Source organism: Anguilla rostrata, chromosome 11, assembly GCF_018555375.3.
Source record: "Anguilla rostrata isolate EN2019 chromosome 11, ASM1855537v3, whole genome shotgun sequence".
Classification (NCBI taxonomy): Eukaryota; Metazoa; Chordata; class Actinopteri; order Anguilliformes; family Anguillidae; genus Anguilla; species Anguilla rostrata.
In genome coordinates, this window is record NC_057943.1 from 26,477,379 (window position 1) to 26,492,848 (window position 15,470).

Here is a 15,470-nt window from a genome sequence, read left to right on the forward strand (position 1 = left end):
CCTGCCCCCCCGCCCCCCTTCCCCTCCCGGTGTACCTGATGGCCACCTCTCCCATTACCTGTTCCTTACCGCCCTGTGGAGAGGGCCGATTCACAGCCCCGCCGGGGCAGCTGGCCCTCGCAGATGCCGGGTCAACAAGGTGGTCCCTGGCGGCGTTCGAACCCTGACCCTTCTCTTTACCTCCGGGACAGGGCGGCTTATACCCCAACCGTGAAGGTCATTGATTGGTCCTCGACCCCGCTTTTCAGCCGACTGTGAAGCATATGTGCTGCAGCCACGGATCTAATTTGTATCTGAAACGCTTCAACCCTTTAGACACCGGCTAAATACCCACAGAGTGCTGATCGCTGTAAAAGAAACATCTGTTGTCATCTGTTGAAGAACAAAATGCCTCTCTCATACCGTCATGGATTTGGTTAGTTTTCAATGAAGTAGTCATTCATTGAGCATTTTCAGTGCTCTACAGGATCTGCAGGAGGTCATACCAGCATTAGAAGTGAAAGAATCTGTTCCAGGTGTAGGGAGGTTGTATACTGGGACTTGCTGGTTCAGGAGGAAGAGAGAACTGGGGAGAAGCTCTGCACATTAGGTGACCCAGCATTCTGAGGAAACAGGAAGTGGACTGTAGGGGGGAGGTTGGGAAGAATAGCGCTTGTGTTGCAATCACTGTAATCGTCCTCGTTTGCGTGCCCTTCTCTTGCACAGGGGATCGCAGTTACCACGTCAACGACACTGATCTCCAAGTGGAGTTCAAGTCCCACCAGTGGTTTGGTGCCACAGTACGTTCCCATGGCAACACCATCCTGGTAAGATTTGGTTCGCCGGGGGGGTGGGGGAGGGGGGGTGGATCAGTGAGCTGAGCTGAAGGTGACCAATCGGGGTCTGTGTTATTAGGAAGTGTGGAATAAACGGTCTGACTATGTCTAACCGTGCCAGGCCACAATCGACCTCACCTACGAGTCCATGATCTGGAATCAAACTCATTCCTTATAGAATCGCTTTAGACTCATGGAAATATCAGCTGGGGTCACTATACACATATTTTCTCAGTGTTCCCCACCCTGCCCCATTTTGCTGTGTCTCTAACAGTAACTTGGTAAACAAAGGGAGGCCCCCCCCCCCCCGCTTTGCCTGTTTATTTATGGAAGGCCTAAATAAAGCATTAAAGCAAAGCATTGTGCCCTGATTACACTGACTCACTATAAATATGTCTGCGTCTGCACTGCTGATTCAGCCTGAGTAAAAATCATACTGGAATCACAAATCCAGGGACTGACCAATCCCGTAGCTGTGTGAAGGCTAGCTGAAGGCTACTTGAAGGTCAATTTGGCAGAAACTGAAGGGCGGTCATGTGAATACCCCCCAAAAAGAGCTGGAGGCTGTTTGTAAGTGGGGCTCACCTACCCCTTGTATACCACTTGTCTACTACTTGACATTTTGGAATTTCAAAGGTCAAGGAAGCCTTCGCCCTGTGGATCCTGCGTTTATTTGTTTCTCACCAAATAAGCATTTTCTCTTGTCAGTTCAACTTCAGCCAAGACAAAAAGTGTGAGAACAATGAAGCTGTAAAAACAGACGTGGACACTAATTTGCATCGACTGTTTTTACAACCCGGGTCGCTCCCCCCTGACTTGTGGAATGGGAGGGGTAACTGTGGAACTGACACCTACCCCCCCTCCCCCCCTCCGCAATTCTGCTGTAGGCTTGCGCCCCTCGTTACTACTGGAGAACTAAAGAGGACATCCCGCTCTCGGACGCCACGGGAACCTGCTACCTCTCGGTGAACAACTTCACCAAGTTTGTGGAATTTGCCCCCTGCCGCACAGGTATGGTACTGCGGGCAGCGAGGAGACCAGTGCTCTCTGGCAGTTTCCTTGTGGAAGCTGAATCCGTAACTGAGCCCTCTGTGTGTTTTAGAAAGGCACGGCCGCGCCGGTCAGGGATACTGCCAGGGCGGGTTCAGCGCTGATTTCACTAAGGTGAGGTGCCGAGAGAACCTTCCATGATCTGAGCTTGTTTAAGGTCTGATGCTGATCGGTGCCGTGCAGAATTTGTCTGTTTTCACGATCGGTTGCTTCTCTCTCACTGTATTCTAGACTGGGAAAGTAGTTCTTGGAGGGCCAGGGAGCTACTACTGGCAAGGTAAGCACAAGGGGTAAAGGTGGAATTGAACTGATGTCCTCAGAAACGAATGGAAACAAAGCTTCATTCTGTCCATCGGTGAGCAAAATGGGGTGAATGAATATCCTGTTTTGCACTCTTTTGCCCCCGTTCCTACCAGGCCAGCTTATCTCAGCCGCAAAGGAGGAAATTGTCGATGCCTACTACCCTCAGTACTTCCTGTTGTTCGTACCGGGCCAGATCCAGACCCGACAAGCGCAGGGAAACTATGACGACAGCTATCTTGGTAACGGCAGCCATTTTAGCTCTTTGTCCATTTTCCCCTCAACTTCCTGTTTAGTCTCCAATATTTTTAGCCAAAGGAAAATGAACATTTTTCTTGTGCTAATGATGAGCTAATGATAAGATTGTCCAGACATAATAATGTTCATGTCATTACTGTCCCATTAAAAAAGGCAACGTTGCACTGTGGGTCCATTGGGGAAGTTAGCTCTGCTTGACACCGCTTTTTCACTGTCTTGTAGGGTACTCTGTGGCAGTGGGGGAATTCAGTGGAGATGCAGAAGAAGGTAAGCTCAACACCTCCCTCATACATGCACGATTAGGCCTGGCTCCACCGACATGGGTGAGATTTAAGGCCCTATGCAAAATTTACAACTGCTGCCTTTGCTCTGATTAAAGCTGAATGCCTCTCCTTTCTGACTGAACCTGGAATCTATGAAGATTCCTTTCAGTTAAAAAAAAAAACTGTTTTCTGGAATTTCAGGGCTCAGAAAAAACCATAGCTGTGTCAGCGTTTCCTTTCCTAAGTCCCATTTCTCCTTGTTTTTTCCTGTCTGTGTGTCTTGCAGATTTTGTGGCAGGTGTCCCAAAAGGAGTCATGCTCTATGGCTTGGTAAGGACCCTTCACTCTGATTCTGTTATGTCTTTAGAAGGGGGGGGGGGGAGCAAAGAGAGAGAGAGAGAGAGGATGAGGAAGTGAGATGGAGGAATGGGAGAGCGATGCAGTTTGTTGTTGTGGAATCGTAAAGAAGGGTGTGATATGTAAAGCTGGGATGATTGCATTACAGAGGGAAGGCAGGGCCACAGTGCATGTTTTCCACAGCCAGCCCCTTACTCATGGTGTTACAGTTAAATTTTTTCAAATTTCCTACAGTGTGATTTTACTGGCTTATGGTTCTGTGCTCTGTCTGTTTGCCAGGTGTCCTTACTGAACGGGACCAATATGAAATCGATGCTGAACTTCACTGGCGAGCAGGTGAGTGTGTCGGGTGCCGTTTGACTCTTTGGGTCATGGCGCAGTGGCGGTTCTGTGCTCTTATGTGCTCTGCCCGATCTCAGCTTACACCCCAATTCGGTCTGTGAATGCCAGCAGAGTCATTTCCTTCAGTAGCCGTTTCCTGCTGGGCGTTCTTGAGCGTGCGGTCACCTGAAGACCCTAGTTAACGAAGGGAGCGCGTGAGCTGTTTTCGAAAGTCAAGACTTTTACGATCCCGTAAAAGAAATAGCGTATATATTTTTAATGCCCTCATCGCTGCGGTCGAATTAATAAAATCAAGAAAAATGTTTTATGTGCAAGCCTCAGCGATCTGGGGAATGAAAGTTCTGCGGTGTGCTTGGAGCTGCGTGTCACAAAGCAGCTGAAGAGCAGTTATTCCGATTGGGGCCAGCACAGTAGCAGCCCAGCTGGAGAGCGCTCTGCTGTCAGTGCTAGAGCAGGCCGACGCCTCATTCCAACGCGCGTGCAGCCGTACAGAGCTGTTCTGAGACAGCGCACCATAGCTCATTCAATATGACCGCCATTAAGAATAAATAAAACACAATAAAACCAAAAACGTACAGGTAGTTATCATAAAAGATTTAAATATAGATGTGTGTGTTTGCATGTGCATGTGTGTGTGTGTATACACGTGTCTGTGTGCATGTGCATATCTGTGTGCGTGCTGGTATGTGTGTTTGCCAGTGTGTTTGGGTACAGGAAGGTGATGCTTGTTCTCATGTTTTCCAGATGGGCTCTTATTTCGGGTATGCAGTGGCGACCACCGACGTGAACAATGATGGGTGAGTGTGGGCAGCAGCATGGGCAGCGGTGTGGTAATGGCGGGGTGAAGGGCATCATGCAGGGGGGGGACCCCAGTCTGGGGCTGGTAGGGAGGGGTACAGTACCAGGGTAGAGACCCCTCAGTCTGGAGCAGTTTGTAAGACCCTTTAATGGCTGTCATTTAACAACCTCAGTGAATACATTGTATGTTATGATTACCTGGTCCTTAGTGAGATTTCACGTGTGTGTCTGTGTGTGTCTGTGTTCCTGTGTTCCTGTGTCTGTGTGTGTCTGTGTGTGTCTGTGTTCCTGTGTGTGTGTGTGTGTGTGTGTCTCAGGCTGGATGACCTCCTGGTGGGCGCTCCCATGTTCATGGTGCGGGGCTCGGGTGGCCGGCTGGAGGAGATGGGCCGGGTCTACCTGTACCTGCAGCGGGCGGCTCTGGACATGGAGCTCAGCCTGCCCCCCCTCACTGGGACTCAAGAGTTCGGCAGGTTTGGGAGCTCCATCGCCCCTCTGGGAGACCTCAACCAGGATGGCTTCAACGGTGAGAGGCAGGGTCAGGGAAGGGGAGGGGTGGGGTCAGGGCAGGGGAAGGGCGGGGTCAGGGCAGAGGAGGGGCGGGGCAGGGAGAGGAGTGGTGGCGGGATCCATCCAGATAGGACAATTTTTGTTAAATTGGTGTTGGCTGCCTAAGTGACATCACTAACCCCAGCCCTTATGTTGGCTGAATTCATTGAGCCGGGTTTGCAGGGCTTCTGTCCCTGGATGGAATGACATTGTTGGTCACTTTTTTGGAAAAGTCTTCCTCTGTCCCAGCAGTCAGTACCCCTTTGCTCGACCGTGGGGTGTGGTGGACTGCTCTTTTTTGTTTTTCTGGTTTTTTTCATTCCCGTGCTTTCTCGTCCCTCCTCCAGATGTGGCCATCAGCTGCCCGTTCGGAGGGGAAGACCAGCAGGGCGTGGTCCTCATCTACAACGGCCACGCCGGCGGCCTTAAGGACACGCCCTCTCAAGTGCTGGCTGGCCAATGGGCTTCCGCCACCATGCCGGCCAGCTTCGGCTATGCCATCCGAGGAAACAAAGACCTGGACATGAACGGGTACCCAGGTGAGCTGAGGGACGGGACTGCCTCCCATACAGACCCCTTAGCGCACTCTTTAAATTACCGTGAGCTAATTACTGCACTGTACATAACTTTTAGTTTACAGAGTAATGTCTTGCTTTTTCTTCTAATGATCCATTGTTTTTCTTGTGTGGGGGTTTCCCAACTTGTGTGGCAGTACATTAGCTTTAATGATTTACTTTTTCATCATAAGCAAGCTATTTAGCAAATAAAAATCTTATCTGGTTACTAAGTCAGAGTTTTTAGAATCGTTTGGGACCGTCTACGTTTTGGTTATGCACTTGGAAATGATTCTTTTGGGGTATTGCACAGCTGCTTGTTCAGACCATACATTCATTCTCTAGATTCCAGATGCTAATCTGTGTGTATTCTGATTTCCCCAGATCTTATAGTGGGAGCATTCGGAGTTGACAAGGCGGTTCTGTACAGGTAATTCACCTTAATGCAAAGCCATAATTCTTTGTAACTGCCTGTCTTCTTGGATAACCTGTTCAGGGTGGAGAACAAGACGTGCCTTCCTGCTTACCGGCCGCTTCTAACCAAACGCACATGTACGGGGGTGCTATCGACATCCTGCCCACACCCGCACACCCTGCTGTACAGAAGAGACGTCAGAGCCGTGTTCAGTGAATCCTGTGTGTGTGTAGGGGGGATTTAGAAAGTGGGAGGCTAGTCTGTAGGCTGTATTTGTCATTCCTCAAGCACCTGTGTGTCTGACCTTTGACCTAATCCACACCACTGACTGTCGATGGTCTGTTTTATCATAATTAAGGTCTTTTTTCCCCATTCAGTTAGCCCTTATGCCTTAGCTGTACTTTCACACAGCGCTGTGTGCAGAACATACTCAGATAAAGTACCTCCTGGAGCTGCAGCTTAAATTTCCCACCTGGGAACTGAACCTGTAACCCTTTATTTAAACCGTTTATGAGGTTGTATGGTTTCAAACCAAATTGCCCTAAACCCCTCCTGCACACTGTTGAGTTGACAATGATGCCTCTCTGTGTTGTTGACCTACGCTGACAAAATGCTTGATACAGGAAATGACATCATCTCCTGTTTTGTTCCTGCAGGGCTCGGCCTATCGTTAATGCCAGCGCCTCGCTGACTGTGTACCCCACCATGATCAACCCAGAGGAGAAGGCCTGCGTGGTTACCCACGGCAACGAGACTATCCCTGTCTCCTGGTACGTGTAGGACTCGCCCCCCACTTCCTACAGGGACCCCGATTGGAGGAACTGTTTTTTTAATGTAATTGATAAGGAGGCAGTTACTGTTGGTACGCAAACAATGAACTGGTTCCTTCATGTATGTATGTATAACTGGGAAAAATAATAATGGTCATCACGATCATCCTCATTATCATTGTGTGTGTGCATGTATCTCTAGCTGAACATGTTAACTGGGTTTCATGTTAAAAGCTTTTTAATTCCCAACTCTAATCTGATAACCATGCTAAATGATCAGTTAAATGTAAACTGTTAGAGAACACCCCCAGATGGCCTTTTAAACACACACACGCAGATACACACGCAAAATCTTACTGATGACCAGTCATAGTATACAATGTTTATATATATATATATATACACATCTCTATAGTACAACCAGTCAGTATGCCTTTATAGATGTCTTGGCCCTGTATTCCAGTGTCTGCTTGAGAACAGGAAACTGTGTGGGGCAGTTTTTGGCCTTAAATGCCCTTCTTTTTCTCATCTCTGGGGGATCCCCTACGCTTGACTCATAAAGGGGAAGTTTAGAGGGGTGCCTGAGTGTAGCGTAGTGCTAGAACATAACTGGGCTGGTCTGTGTAACTCACAGTGTGAGTCAACACCGTGCTTCTGTCTGGCGTCTTCCTTTCCTGCTCTATAAATGAAACTCTTGTGTTATATGCATGTGCCTCGGTCACAGTTTACGTCTCCTGGCAACAGGAGGAGAGGGAGGGTGGGGTCAGAGGTGGGGGTGGGGCGGCGAGGTACTGAGCAGGACTGGCAGCCGCTTTGAATGAGATATTGTTTGGTAGCGAAGCACAGCTGGGAAACATCAGGAGGAGCATATGTGCACGCGTGTGCAGACATAGGCGCTCATACATATGGAAACATACGCACGCGTAGCGTACTTTGTATGCGTGCACACACACACACATACACATGCACACAAGCACTGGGAGGTGTGCACACGCACACAAACACACATTGCAATGCGTGGACACACGTGCACAAATATGGACACACACACACACAAACACAGTCACACACACACACACACATACAGGCACGCAGTCTCTCTAGCGAGAGTGGTGTCTGTAAAGCGATACAGTTGAGAAGTGCAGGGGCTGGTCTGAGCGTGCTCGGGTGATGTCATGCGGACCGTTCCGGTCCGATCCAGGACCCAGAATGCGCTGTCCTGCTGTGGGAATGAGCGGCTTGGTTTACTATTCCGGTGGGAGCAGGACACAGAAACCCTACCCTCTGTGAGCGAATCCTAAATTCCTGCCATCCTGCTCACTTCTCTCTGGGAAGGGAGTGGCCATTTCTACCAAGAGGTGCAGCTCATTTCTACATTTTGACTTGCTTTGCAACCTGTGGTTTTTGATAAACCCCACAATAAACAGGAAGTGGTCTGACAAAAATAGTGCATCGTGATGTGATGTGAAGTGCAAGGTAGGGTGTGACTGTTCACGTTGCTCGTCTAAACTTTCTTTCTCTATTTTTATCTCCTCCCCACAGTGTCAACCTCAGTTTCTGCCTCTCAGCCAATGGGAAACACCTGCCAGATGCCCTAGGTGAGCTACCTGCACATTGGAGGACCAGCGGTTTGCTTCCATTGCTTAAATGTCCTCCATCAGTATTCCTGTAGTGTTCCTGAGTATTTCCTACACAGATTATGTAATACAGAAGTCCCCATTATGAACGGCCACCTACCCTCACTGTTGGTCATTTATAATCCTCTCAGTTCAACATTGAACTTAATCTGCTTCCACTGCCCATTGTTGTGGTTTACTATGTTAATGCCTGTGTGTGTGTGTCTGTATGTGTGTGCGTGTGTGTGTGTGTGTGGTGTGTGTGTATGTGTGTACTGTGTATGTGTGTGCGCGCGTGTGTGTGTGTACTGTGCGTGTGTGTGTATGTGTGTGTGTACTGTGTGTGTGTGTGTGTGTGTGTGTGTCTGTACTGTGTGTGTGTGCGTGTGTACTGTGTGTGTGTGTGTGTGTGTGTGTGTGTCTGTACTGTGTGTGCGTGTGTGTGGTTCAGGGTTTCTGGTTGAGGTGCAGCTGGACCGGTTGAAGCAGAGGCAGAAGGGGGCGGTGAGGAGGGCTCTGTTCCTGGACTCCCAGCAGGCCGTTCTGCAGAAAGCTGTCAGGGTGGCCAATGGGGCCCGCGTCTGCCACGAAACCAAAATCTACCTGCGGGTCAGTCCAGAATCGCGCGCGCAAATGCGGTCCCTGAACCCCAACATCTCCTGTCTGCCCTGGCTCTTACAAACACCACGTTCCTCTTCTGCAGGACGAGAAGGAATTTCGGGATAAGCTCTCCTCCATCTACATCGCGCTCAACTTCAGCCTGGACCCCCACGCGGCGGCCGACTCCCACGGCCTGCGCCCCATCCTCAACTACCAAACTGTGGAGCTCATGGAGCAGAAGGTAAAGCTTCACTCCCTCTGGTCACGTGACTGAGCTAGCTCTTGGTACCAGGAGACAGCAGTACACTGTGTACCCTTCAGCGCACTTGCTGAGCGCACGTTCTCCGAATCACAGATAAATCCTGCTGTTTGAATCTCATGCGTTTTGCAGTCGAGAGATTTATGGCTTACGATGGATTAGTGTTTGACGCTTCCACAAATGAGAGTTTGAGTTTTTGACACCGCTGGATAAGGGGCTGGAATGTCTGCAAGGCCATTTTAAACTTCTAAGCATGTAAGCCAGAACGTTTTTTTAAATGTTCCTGCCGGATTGACTTTCAGGGCTGTTTTGTAATGTCTGATAGTATGTGCACTACAGTAGTGTAAAAAGCAGCATAAGGGAACAGCTATGGGTTGGGTGGGGCTTTTCGAGACCATATGGCATCTGTTTAAAGTTTGTTTGTATTTTGCCAGTTTTCTCTGGTATGGAGAAGTTGGGCTTAATCTGTATTGAAGTCACCACTGTCCACCATATGTGAGCAAAGCTATATGAGTACTAGATTAGAGCTCTGTGGAGGACAGACAGAATGTGATCCCTCTCTCTCTCTGTCTCACACACATGCACATATGTACACACGTACACACGCATACACATTATTTTCTATCTCTTGGCTAAAATTGTTTTTTTTCCACAGTCAGGGTGAGAGGAATGTGAATCTGTGTGCTGTAGTACTGTAAGGATCGGCAGTGTGAGGCCCAGGACCTCAGAGTGTAGTCCCCAGTAGGGGAATTGCTGTGTTTCTTAATCTCTGCTGCTCTAGTATGAATCCCAGCCACATACACAGGTCCAATAAGCAAAATTTGCATTGCAAAAAAAAAAACAATATGAAAATTACAGAGGAAGAGGGGGAAGTGGAAGAGTTAGCAGATTTGACTGTGAGTGAGGAGGAAGAGGAGGAAGTGGAAGAGTTAGCGGATTTGACTGAGTGAGGAGGAAGTGGAAGAGTTAGAAGATTTGACTGTGAGTGAGGAGGAAGAGGAGGAAGTGGAAGAGTTAGCAGATTTGACTGAGTGAGGAGGAAGAGGAGGAAGTGGTAGAGTTAGCAGATTTGAATGTGAGTGAGGAGGAAGAGGAGGAAGTGGTAGAGTTAGCTGATTTGAATGTGAGTGAGGAGGAAGAGGAGGAAGTGGTAGAGTTAGCTGATTTGAATGTGAGTGAGGAGGAAGTGGAAGAGTTAGCGGATTTGAATATGAGTGAGGAGGAAGAGGGGGAAGTGGTAGAGTTAGCTGATTTGAATGTGAGTGAGGAGGAAGAGGAGGAAGTGGTAGAGTTAGCTGATTTGAATGTGAGTGAGGAGGAAGAGGAGGAAGTGGTAGAGTTAGCTGATTTGAATGTGAGTGAGGAGGAAGAGGGGGAAGTGGTAGAGTTAGCTGATTTGAATGTGAGTGAGGAGGAAGAGGAGGAAGTGGTAGAGTTAGCAGATTTGAATGTGAGTGAGGAGGAAGAGGAGTGCGGGGCCCTTCATATATCACTGCGCCTGCTGGCGGCGCCAGGCCCGCCCTGCTCTGGTGCTGAGTGAGAGTGAGAGACCAGAGCGGGTCTTAAGCCGGGCACCCACCGCACGCGTATCGGCCGCGAGCGCACTACGCGCGTATTACGCGCGTAACTGAAGCGTAGTTGAAGTACTGTTATTACAACGGCAGCGGGCGACGTCGTCTCCACCAGATGCGAACGCGTCGCGTACCGGCTGCGAAGCTCGCGCGACACAAGCGAACTGAAGCGTAGTTTTTCGCTTCAGTTCTATTTTTTCGGCTTGTCGCGCGTCACGATGGCCTGTTTATACACAGAAATATGCTCTAAAATGCTAGGTATACATGCTCTGATTTATATTTCATCCTTATATTACTGGGGGTGTGTCCCTAGTTACCTCCCAGATATTTTATAAGCACCAAAAAAAAAAAAAAATACAAGCCTTTTCGTTTTGTAAAAATAAATAAATAAATAACTGGAACCTGGGGAAAAGGCAAACTTAGTTTCGCTGTCTTATTTTGCGGAGGGGGTGGGGTAAATTTGAAAATACACCACAGAAAGACGTAGCCTATCGCACTTGTACTTCAAAGCTTCCGGTGTTCATGGCGTTGTGGTGTTCATATCTCTTCAAGATTAAACTGTTACTGTCTTTTTCATGATTAGCTGATTTTACTAAATATGATCCTATAAATGTTTTGACGTGAATGACAAGACAACACGGGAATTCCCAATGGTTGATTACGGATTATTTATTATTATTATGATCATTACATATTCTTCATGAAATTGGCACGCTTGTTAACCAAGCAAATAAATTAATACAGTTTGAGATTGATTGTTATGCAGGCTACGTTGCGATTTAAGTTTATGGTAATTCTTGAAAGCGTTTACTTTCTCACGTATTTACGAGTTAACGAAATATTACCAAATTAACAAACTGAAAAAGGTCTCTCACCAAAGTATTCACTTAACCCATAATCAACAGTCCTGAACAAACATGAAATACACGATGTAATCCCACTGCAGACTGCGAGAGCTACTGGGAATATATAGCTTTTACGCAAGCCTTTGCGCGACACAAACGGAACCAGTGGAGACACCCTACGCGTCGCGTCGTGCTGCTTCGCCCTGCTGTTTACGCGACGCTTACGCGACGCGTGCGGTGGGTGCCCGGCGTCAGAAGGCTTTCCCAGCGTAATCTGCAGCACATGCGGCCGCCTGTCTCCACATGCACCGCAACGATGGGCTGTTCACAGAGCTCTCCGATAATCCTAGAGGATTTTCAGACACACACGTACATACACAAGCGCACACAACGCACATGCACACGCAAAGACAGACACAGGTGCTCACACACACGCACATACATACACACACACACACACACACAGACATGCGCGCACAGGCACACACACACACACACACATGCAAACATACACCCAGGTGCACAATCTCATTGACATGCAAACACAAAATTTTATTCATTAATTATTTAATTTGCTTTCCTACAGACCTGTCATTCACAGGCCTACAAGGCCACTGCTCAAGAGAATGACAAAAATCACGCGCTATTTTTGAACTTTTAACACTCTGTTATGTTGTCTTTCGTTAAATTGACGCATATGTAATTCACTAGCGAGAATAGCTTTTTGAAGTGTGTAGCACACTAAAAATGACCCTACTTGAACTTACTAGAATATTAATGTCAATGGTTCCACAGTCCCAGCTACTGTTGTATATATACAATAGGGCTTTCTCTGAACGGCCATTTTGGATGGATATACGGGAATGCCTTTTGGTTTAACAACGGTCCCAGTGACTCCATCGAAATGGAACATGTCCTGTTCATAGCCGCGAGGACAAACTTAGTCCCTCTCCAAAACGCTGTGAGCGGGCTTTAGAGAGTGAGGGCGACCAAGCCGGTGGTGGAAGTTTCCTCCTCGTCCCCAATTAGATTCGCTGCCTTTAATTACAGAGGAGCACAGAGCTTTGATACGGCTTTTTCCCGCAGATTCTCTTCCCCCCCCCCTCACTGCGGGGTTGCCTCTTTGGGATTTCTCTTTCATTTTATATTTATCGTCATGGAGTGCATCGCGCAGGGACGCAATTACAGACGAGAGGGTGTTCGCTGGGGAAGCCTCCCGGTTGCTCTCTGTCCTCTTTCCTGCAGTCTGTCCTGCAGACCCATAGCCCCCCCACCCTCTCTGTCGCTCTCTCCTGTGTGATCAGTGCGCTTTGGGGCATGCTGGGTGGTGGTGTCGCGTGTGGTGAGCGCGGGGTGCGTGCGCGGGGTGCGTGCGCGGGGTGCGTGCGCGGGGTGCGTGTGCGTGGTGCGTGTGCGGGGTGCGTGCGCGGGGTGCGTGTGCGTGGTGCGTGCGCGGGGTGCGTGCGCGGTCCCCTGTCATGTGGATGGCGCTGAGCGTGCCCGTGGCTTTGCCGGGAGCGCTTCTGGCCCAGGTCAGCGTTTCGGAGGGTGGCTGGATTACCCCCCCCCCCTCCAAACTCAGATTCTGTAATGCTACGCGGCGTCACAGTTCATGTTCATGTCTGTTTCGCATTTTTCCCTTTTACCGTCTCATTTTTCAGCGTATGCGGTGTTCGGTGAAAAAACGAGGGAGCATGCAGGTTCTGTGTTATTTTGTTCCCCTTGTTGGACATGGTGTAAGGACTGAATGTAGCTGCTTTGATCTGCTTTTGATGTGCGGTGCCCCTGGATTTGAGTGTGGAAGTAAACAAGCCGAATGAGTTTGGAATTCTTGCACGTTCCCTGGCCGCTGAAAGGATTCTGTCCTGGTACAGTCCGTTACGGGCATCAGTCCTGCTACATGCTTTTCATTTTTCTGTTCAAAAATCTTGTCCTCTCAATCTTTTCCATGAACATGGTTATTTAAAATGTTGAGTTAACTGTCTCTAATCTCATTGGCCTAAGAATATTTTATTATTTTACCACCAAATCGGTCTTTAGCCTTTGGTTTCCATGGTAAGCATAACTGAAGGTAATCTAGAGGTCTGTCTGTTGTAGTGTACCGCTAAAGATGTTTCGCCTGAAGTAGTCCTGAGGTCCAGCAGCGCTAAGTGCAGGAACGCAGGCGGTGTGAGCAGACTGATTCTGACGGGAATCACCATCCTTAGAAAGCGCTCGCGTCTTCACAAAAGTGCTGGTGGCGATTGTCACAAATGATAAATTCTGCCAGACCTGGTTACTGTTACTAGCCTTCGTGCAGGGGGTGGAGTTAAGGGGGTGTTACAGGGAAAGCTTTCCCCCGGGCACTGATGGGTCCAGGGGGCCCCTAGAGGAGTGTGTGTGCGTGCGTGCGTGCGTGCGTGCGTTTGTGAATGCGCACGTGCAGATGGGACCTTTTCTCATATTTCCTTCCCTTCATGATTAATTTCTAGATCCTTCTCTGTCTTTGTGTAAATTCTCCTTTGGAGCCGGTTTTGTGAGACGGGTCCTCTCCAGGCCTGGCTCCATCGCTGCCTGCTCGACTGCGTTTGAGCGTCTCTTTCTCGTCTTACAGGCCCAGATTTTGCTGGACTGCGGAGAAGACAACATCTGCGTCCCTGATCTGAAGCTGACGGTGCACGGGTGAGTCTGTGCGCCTTCTCTTTATCACTAATCTCAGGGTCTATTTATACCCGGGGCATGTTTTGGTCGGGAAGCGCGTCCCGCTGCAGTGGGGCTCTGGGCTCCGGTCCCCTGGGTAGTCCCGCGGGACGGGTCGCGTCCCATCTGGACGGCCGCAGGGAGCGCCACGCCCACCTCCTCCCGTGCTAATGAGAAATGGGGGCTCCTGCAGGCGGGGCCTGACGAACCGCTACGTCAACGCAGATTAAAAGGCTGCTGTGATCCCCGTCGTGCTCAGCGCCGATGCGTACGGCCGCCCATCTTCAGTCTGAGTTGTGCTTCTTATTTACAGACATTCATGGTGAAATCGGGAAGAAAACTTGGTCAACAGCAGGGACCTCAAACCCAAGTCTTAGGGAGTTGTAGTGTCTGGTGGGTCTTGAGGTGTTTCAGAACTTTTTTTTTTAAGTGCATAATTTAAATCATTGATTGGTTGAAGAGTTTGCACTCCTGGATGTTAACCTGCAGAGACTGCGGCCCTCCGGGACTGGAGTTAAACCTGTAGACACTGTGACCCTCCTGGGCTGCAGATTGAGAGCCCAGTCTGCAGGGTATGGGGTGGGGGAGTGGAGGCAGTGTCAGGATAGCTGAAGATGGAGGAAATTGAGATTAAGGAATTTATTTTGATAAATGAAAGGGAAATGAGCATCACAGAAACTTTTGGCTGCAGTGTAGCCCTTGTAGAACTTTGGCACACTTTCTTTGAAGAAATCAGTGTACATTTATTCTAAAATACCGGCACAAGCATCTTTCCAACCTGCCAGTTTCCTTGTATTGTTTATTTGTTTGGGTTGGGCTGCAACTCTTCCATACAACAACAATAAAAATCAGTTTAATTGCTGTATTAATGGTATGTTGTTTAATTTGGCCCTGTCAGAACTGGATCAGACTATTCCTTCACAGAAAATGTTTTTTTTAAAGACTCCCAATGGTATCTTGCACTCTACACTTTAAAAGTAGCAGCAATATCTTTGTCTACATTTTCTGAATTATGCCATGTGACTGAGGATGTTCCGAAAAGCACACCCACAAGAAGTGGGGGTGGGGAGGGAGGGGGCAGGGTCAAAACATTTCTTGAGAACTTGTGAGAGCGAGGCGGGAGGGGGGGATTTAGCCTTGTTCATTTTGATGAAGAGAACAGCGCTGTTGTCGGTTTGTTTGCAGCGGGCTCGCATTGTTCTTCCTGGTTGTTTTGTTTGAAATTGCGCCGCGTTGGCCGGATCCGCGGGCCCTTCCTCGGAGCGCGGCGTTCCCAGCGTTGGGAATGTTGACTGTGCGGCTTCCTCGGCCCCGGCTGTAATTGGAATCGTCTGTGTGGCCCTCGCGAGGAATTTCTCATTGTGTTTCCGAGCTGCGGAGGGAAAGGAGGATAGAGGGGGAAAAGGGAGGGCGGAGGGGGGGGGAGGGG

General features: G+C 49.0%; 1 protein-coding gene across 1 annotated transcript in view; it reads left to right on the forward strand.

Moving 5' to 3' along the window:
- itga5 (integrin, alpha 5 (fibronectin receptor, alpha polypeptide)) overlaps positions 1-15,470 on the forward strand; it is a 46,610-nt gene that overhangs the window by 19,521 nt on the left and 11,619 nt on the right. The window contains exons 3-19 of the mRNA XM_064299063.1: positions 706-806; positions 1,703-1,826; positions 1,918-1,979; positions 2,097-2,142; positions 2,282-2,407; positions 2,646-2,690; positions 2,973-3,016; positions 3,323-3,379; positions 4,130-4,182; positions 4,501-4,709; positions 5,080-5,271; positions 5,671-5,716; positions 6,358-6,471; positions 8,014-8,069; positions 8,539-8,696; positions 8,791-8,928; positions 13,956-14,023. Of these exons, the coding sequence (XP_064155133.1) occupies positions 706-806; positions 1,703-1,826; positions 1,918-1,979; positions 2,097-2,142; positions 2,282-2,407; positions 2,646-2,690; positions 2,973-3,016; positions 3,323-3,379; positions 4,130-4,182; positions 4,501-4,709; positions 5,080-5,271; positions 5,671-5,716; positions 6,358-6,471; positions 8,014-8,069; positions 8,539-8,696; positions 8,791-8,928; positions 13,956-14,023 (1,639 nt within the window). The remainder of the gene's footprint in view (positions 1-705; positions 807-1,702; positions 1,827-1,917; positions 1,980-2,096; positions 2,143-2,281; positions 2,408-2,645; positions 2,691-2,972; positions 3,017-3,322; positions 3,380-4,129; positions 4,183-4,500; positions 4,710-5,079; positions 5,272-5,670; positions 5,717-6,357; positions 6,472-8,013; positions 8,070-8,538; positions 8,697-8,790; positions 8,929-13,955; positions 14,024-15,470) is intronic.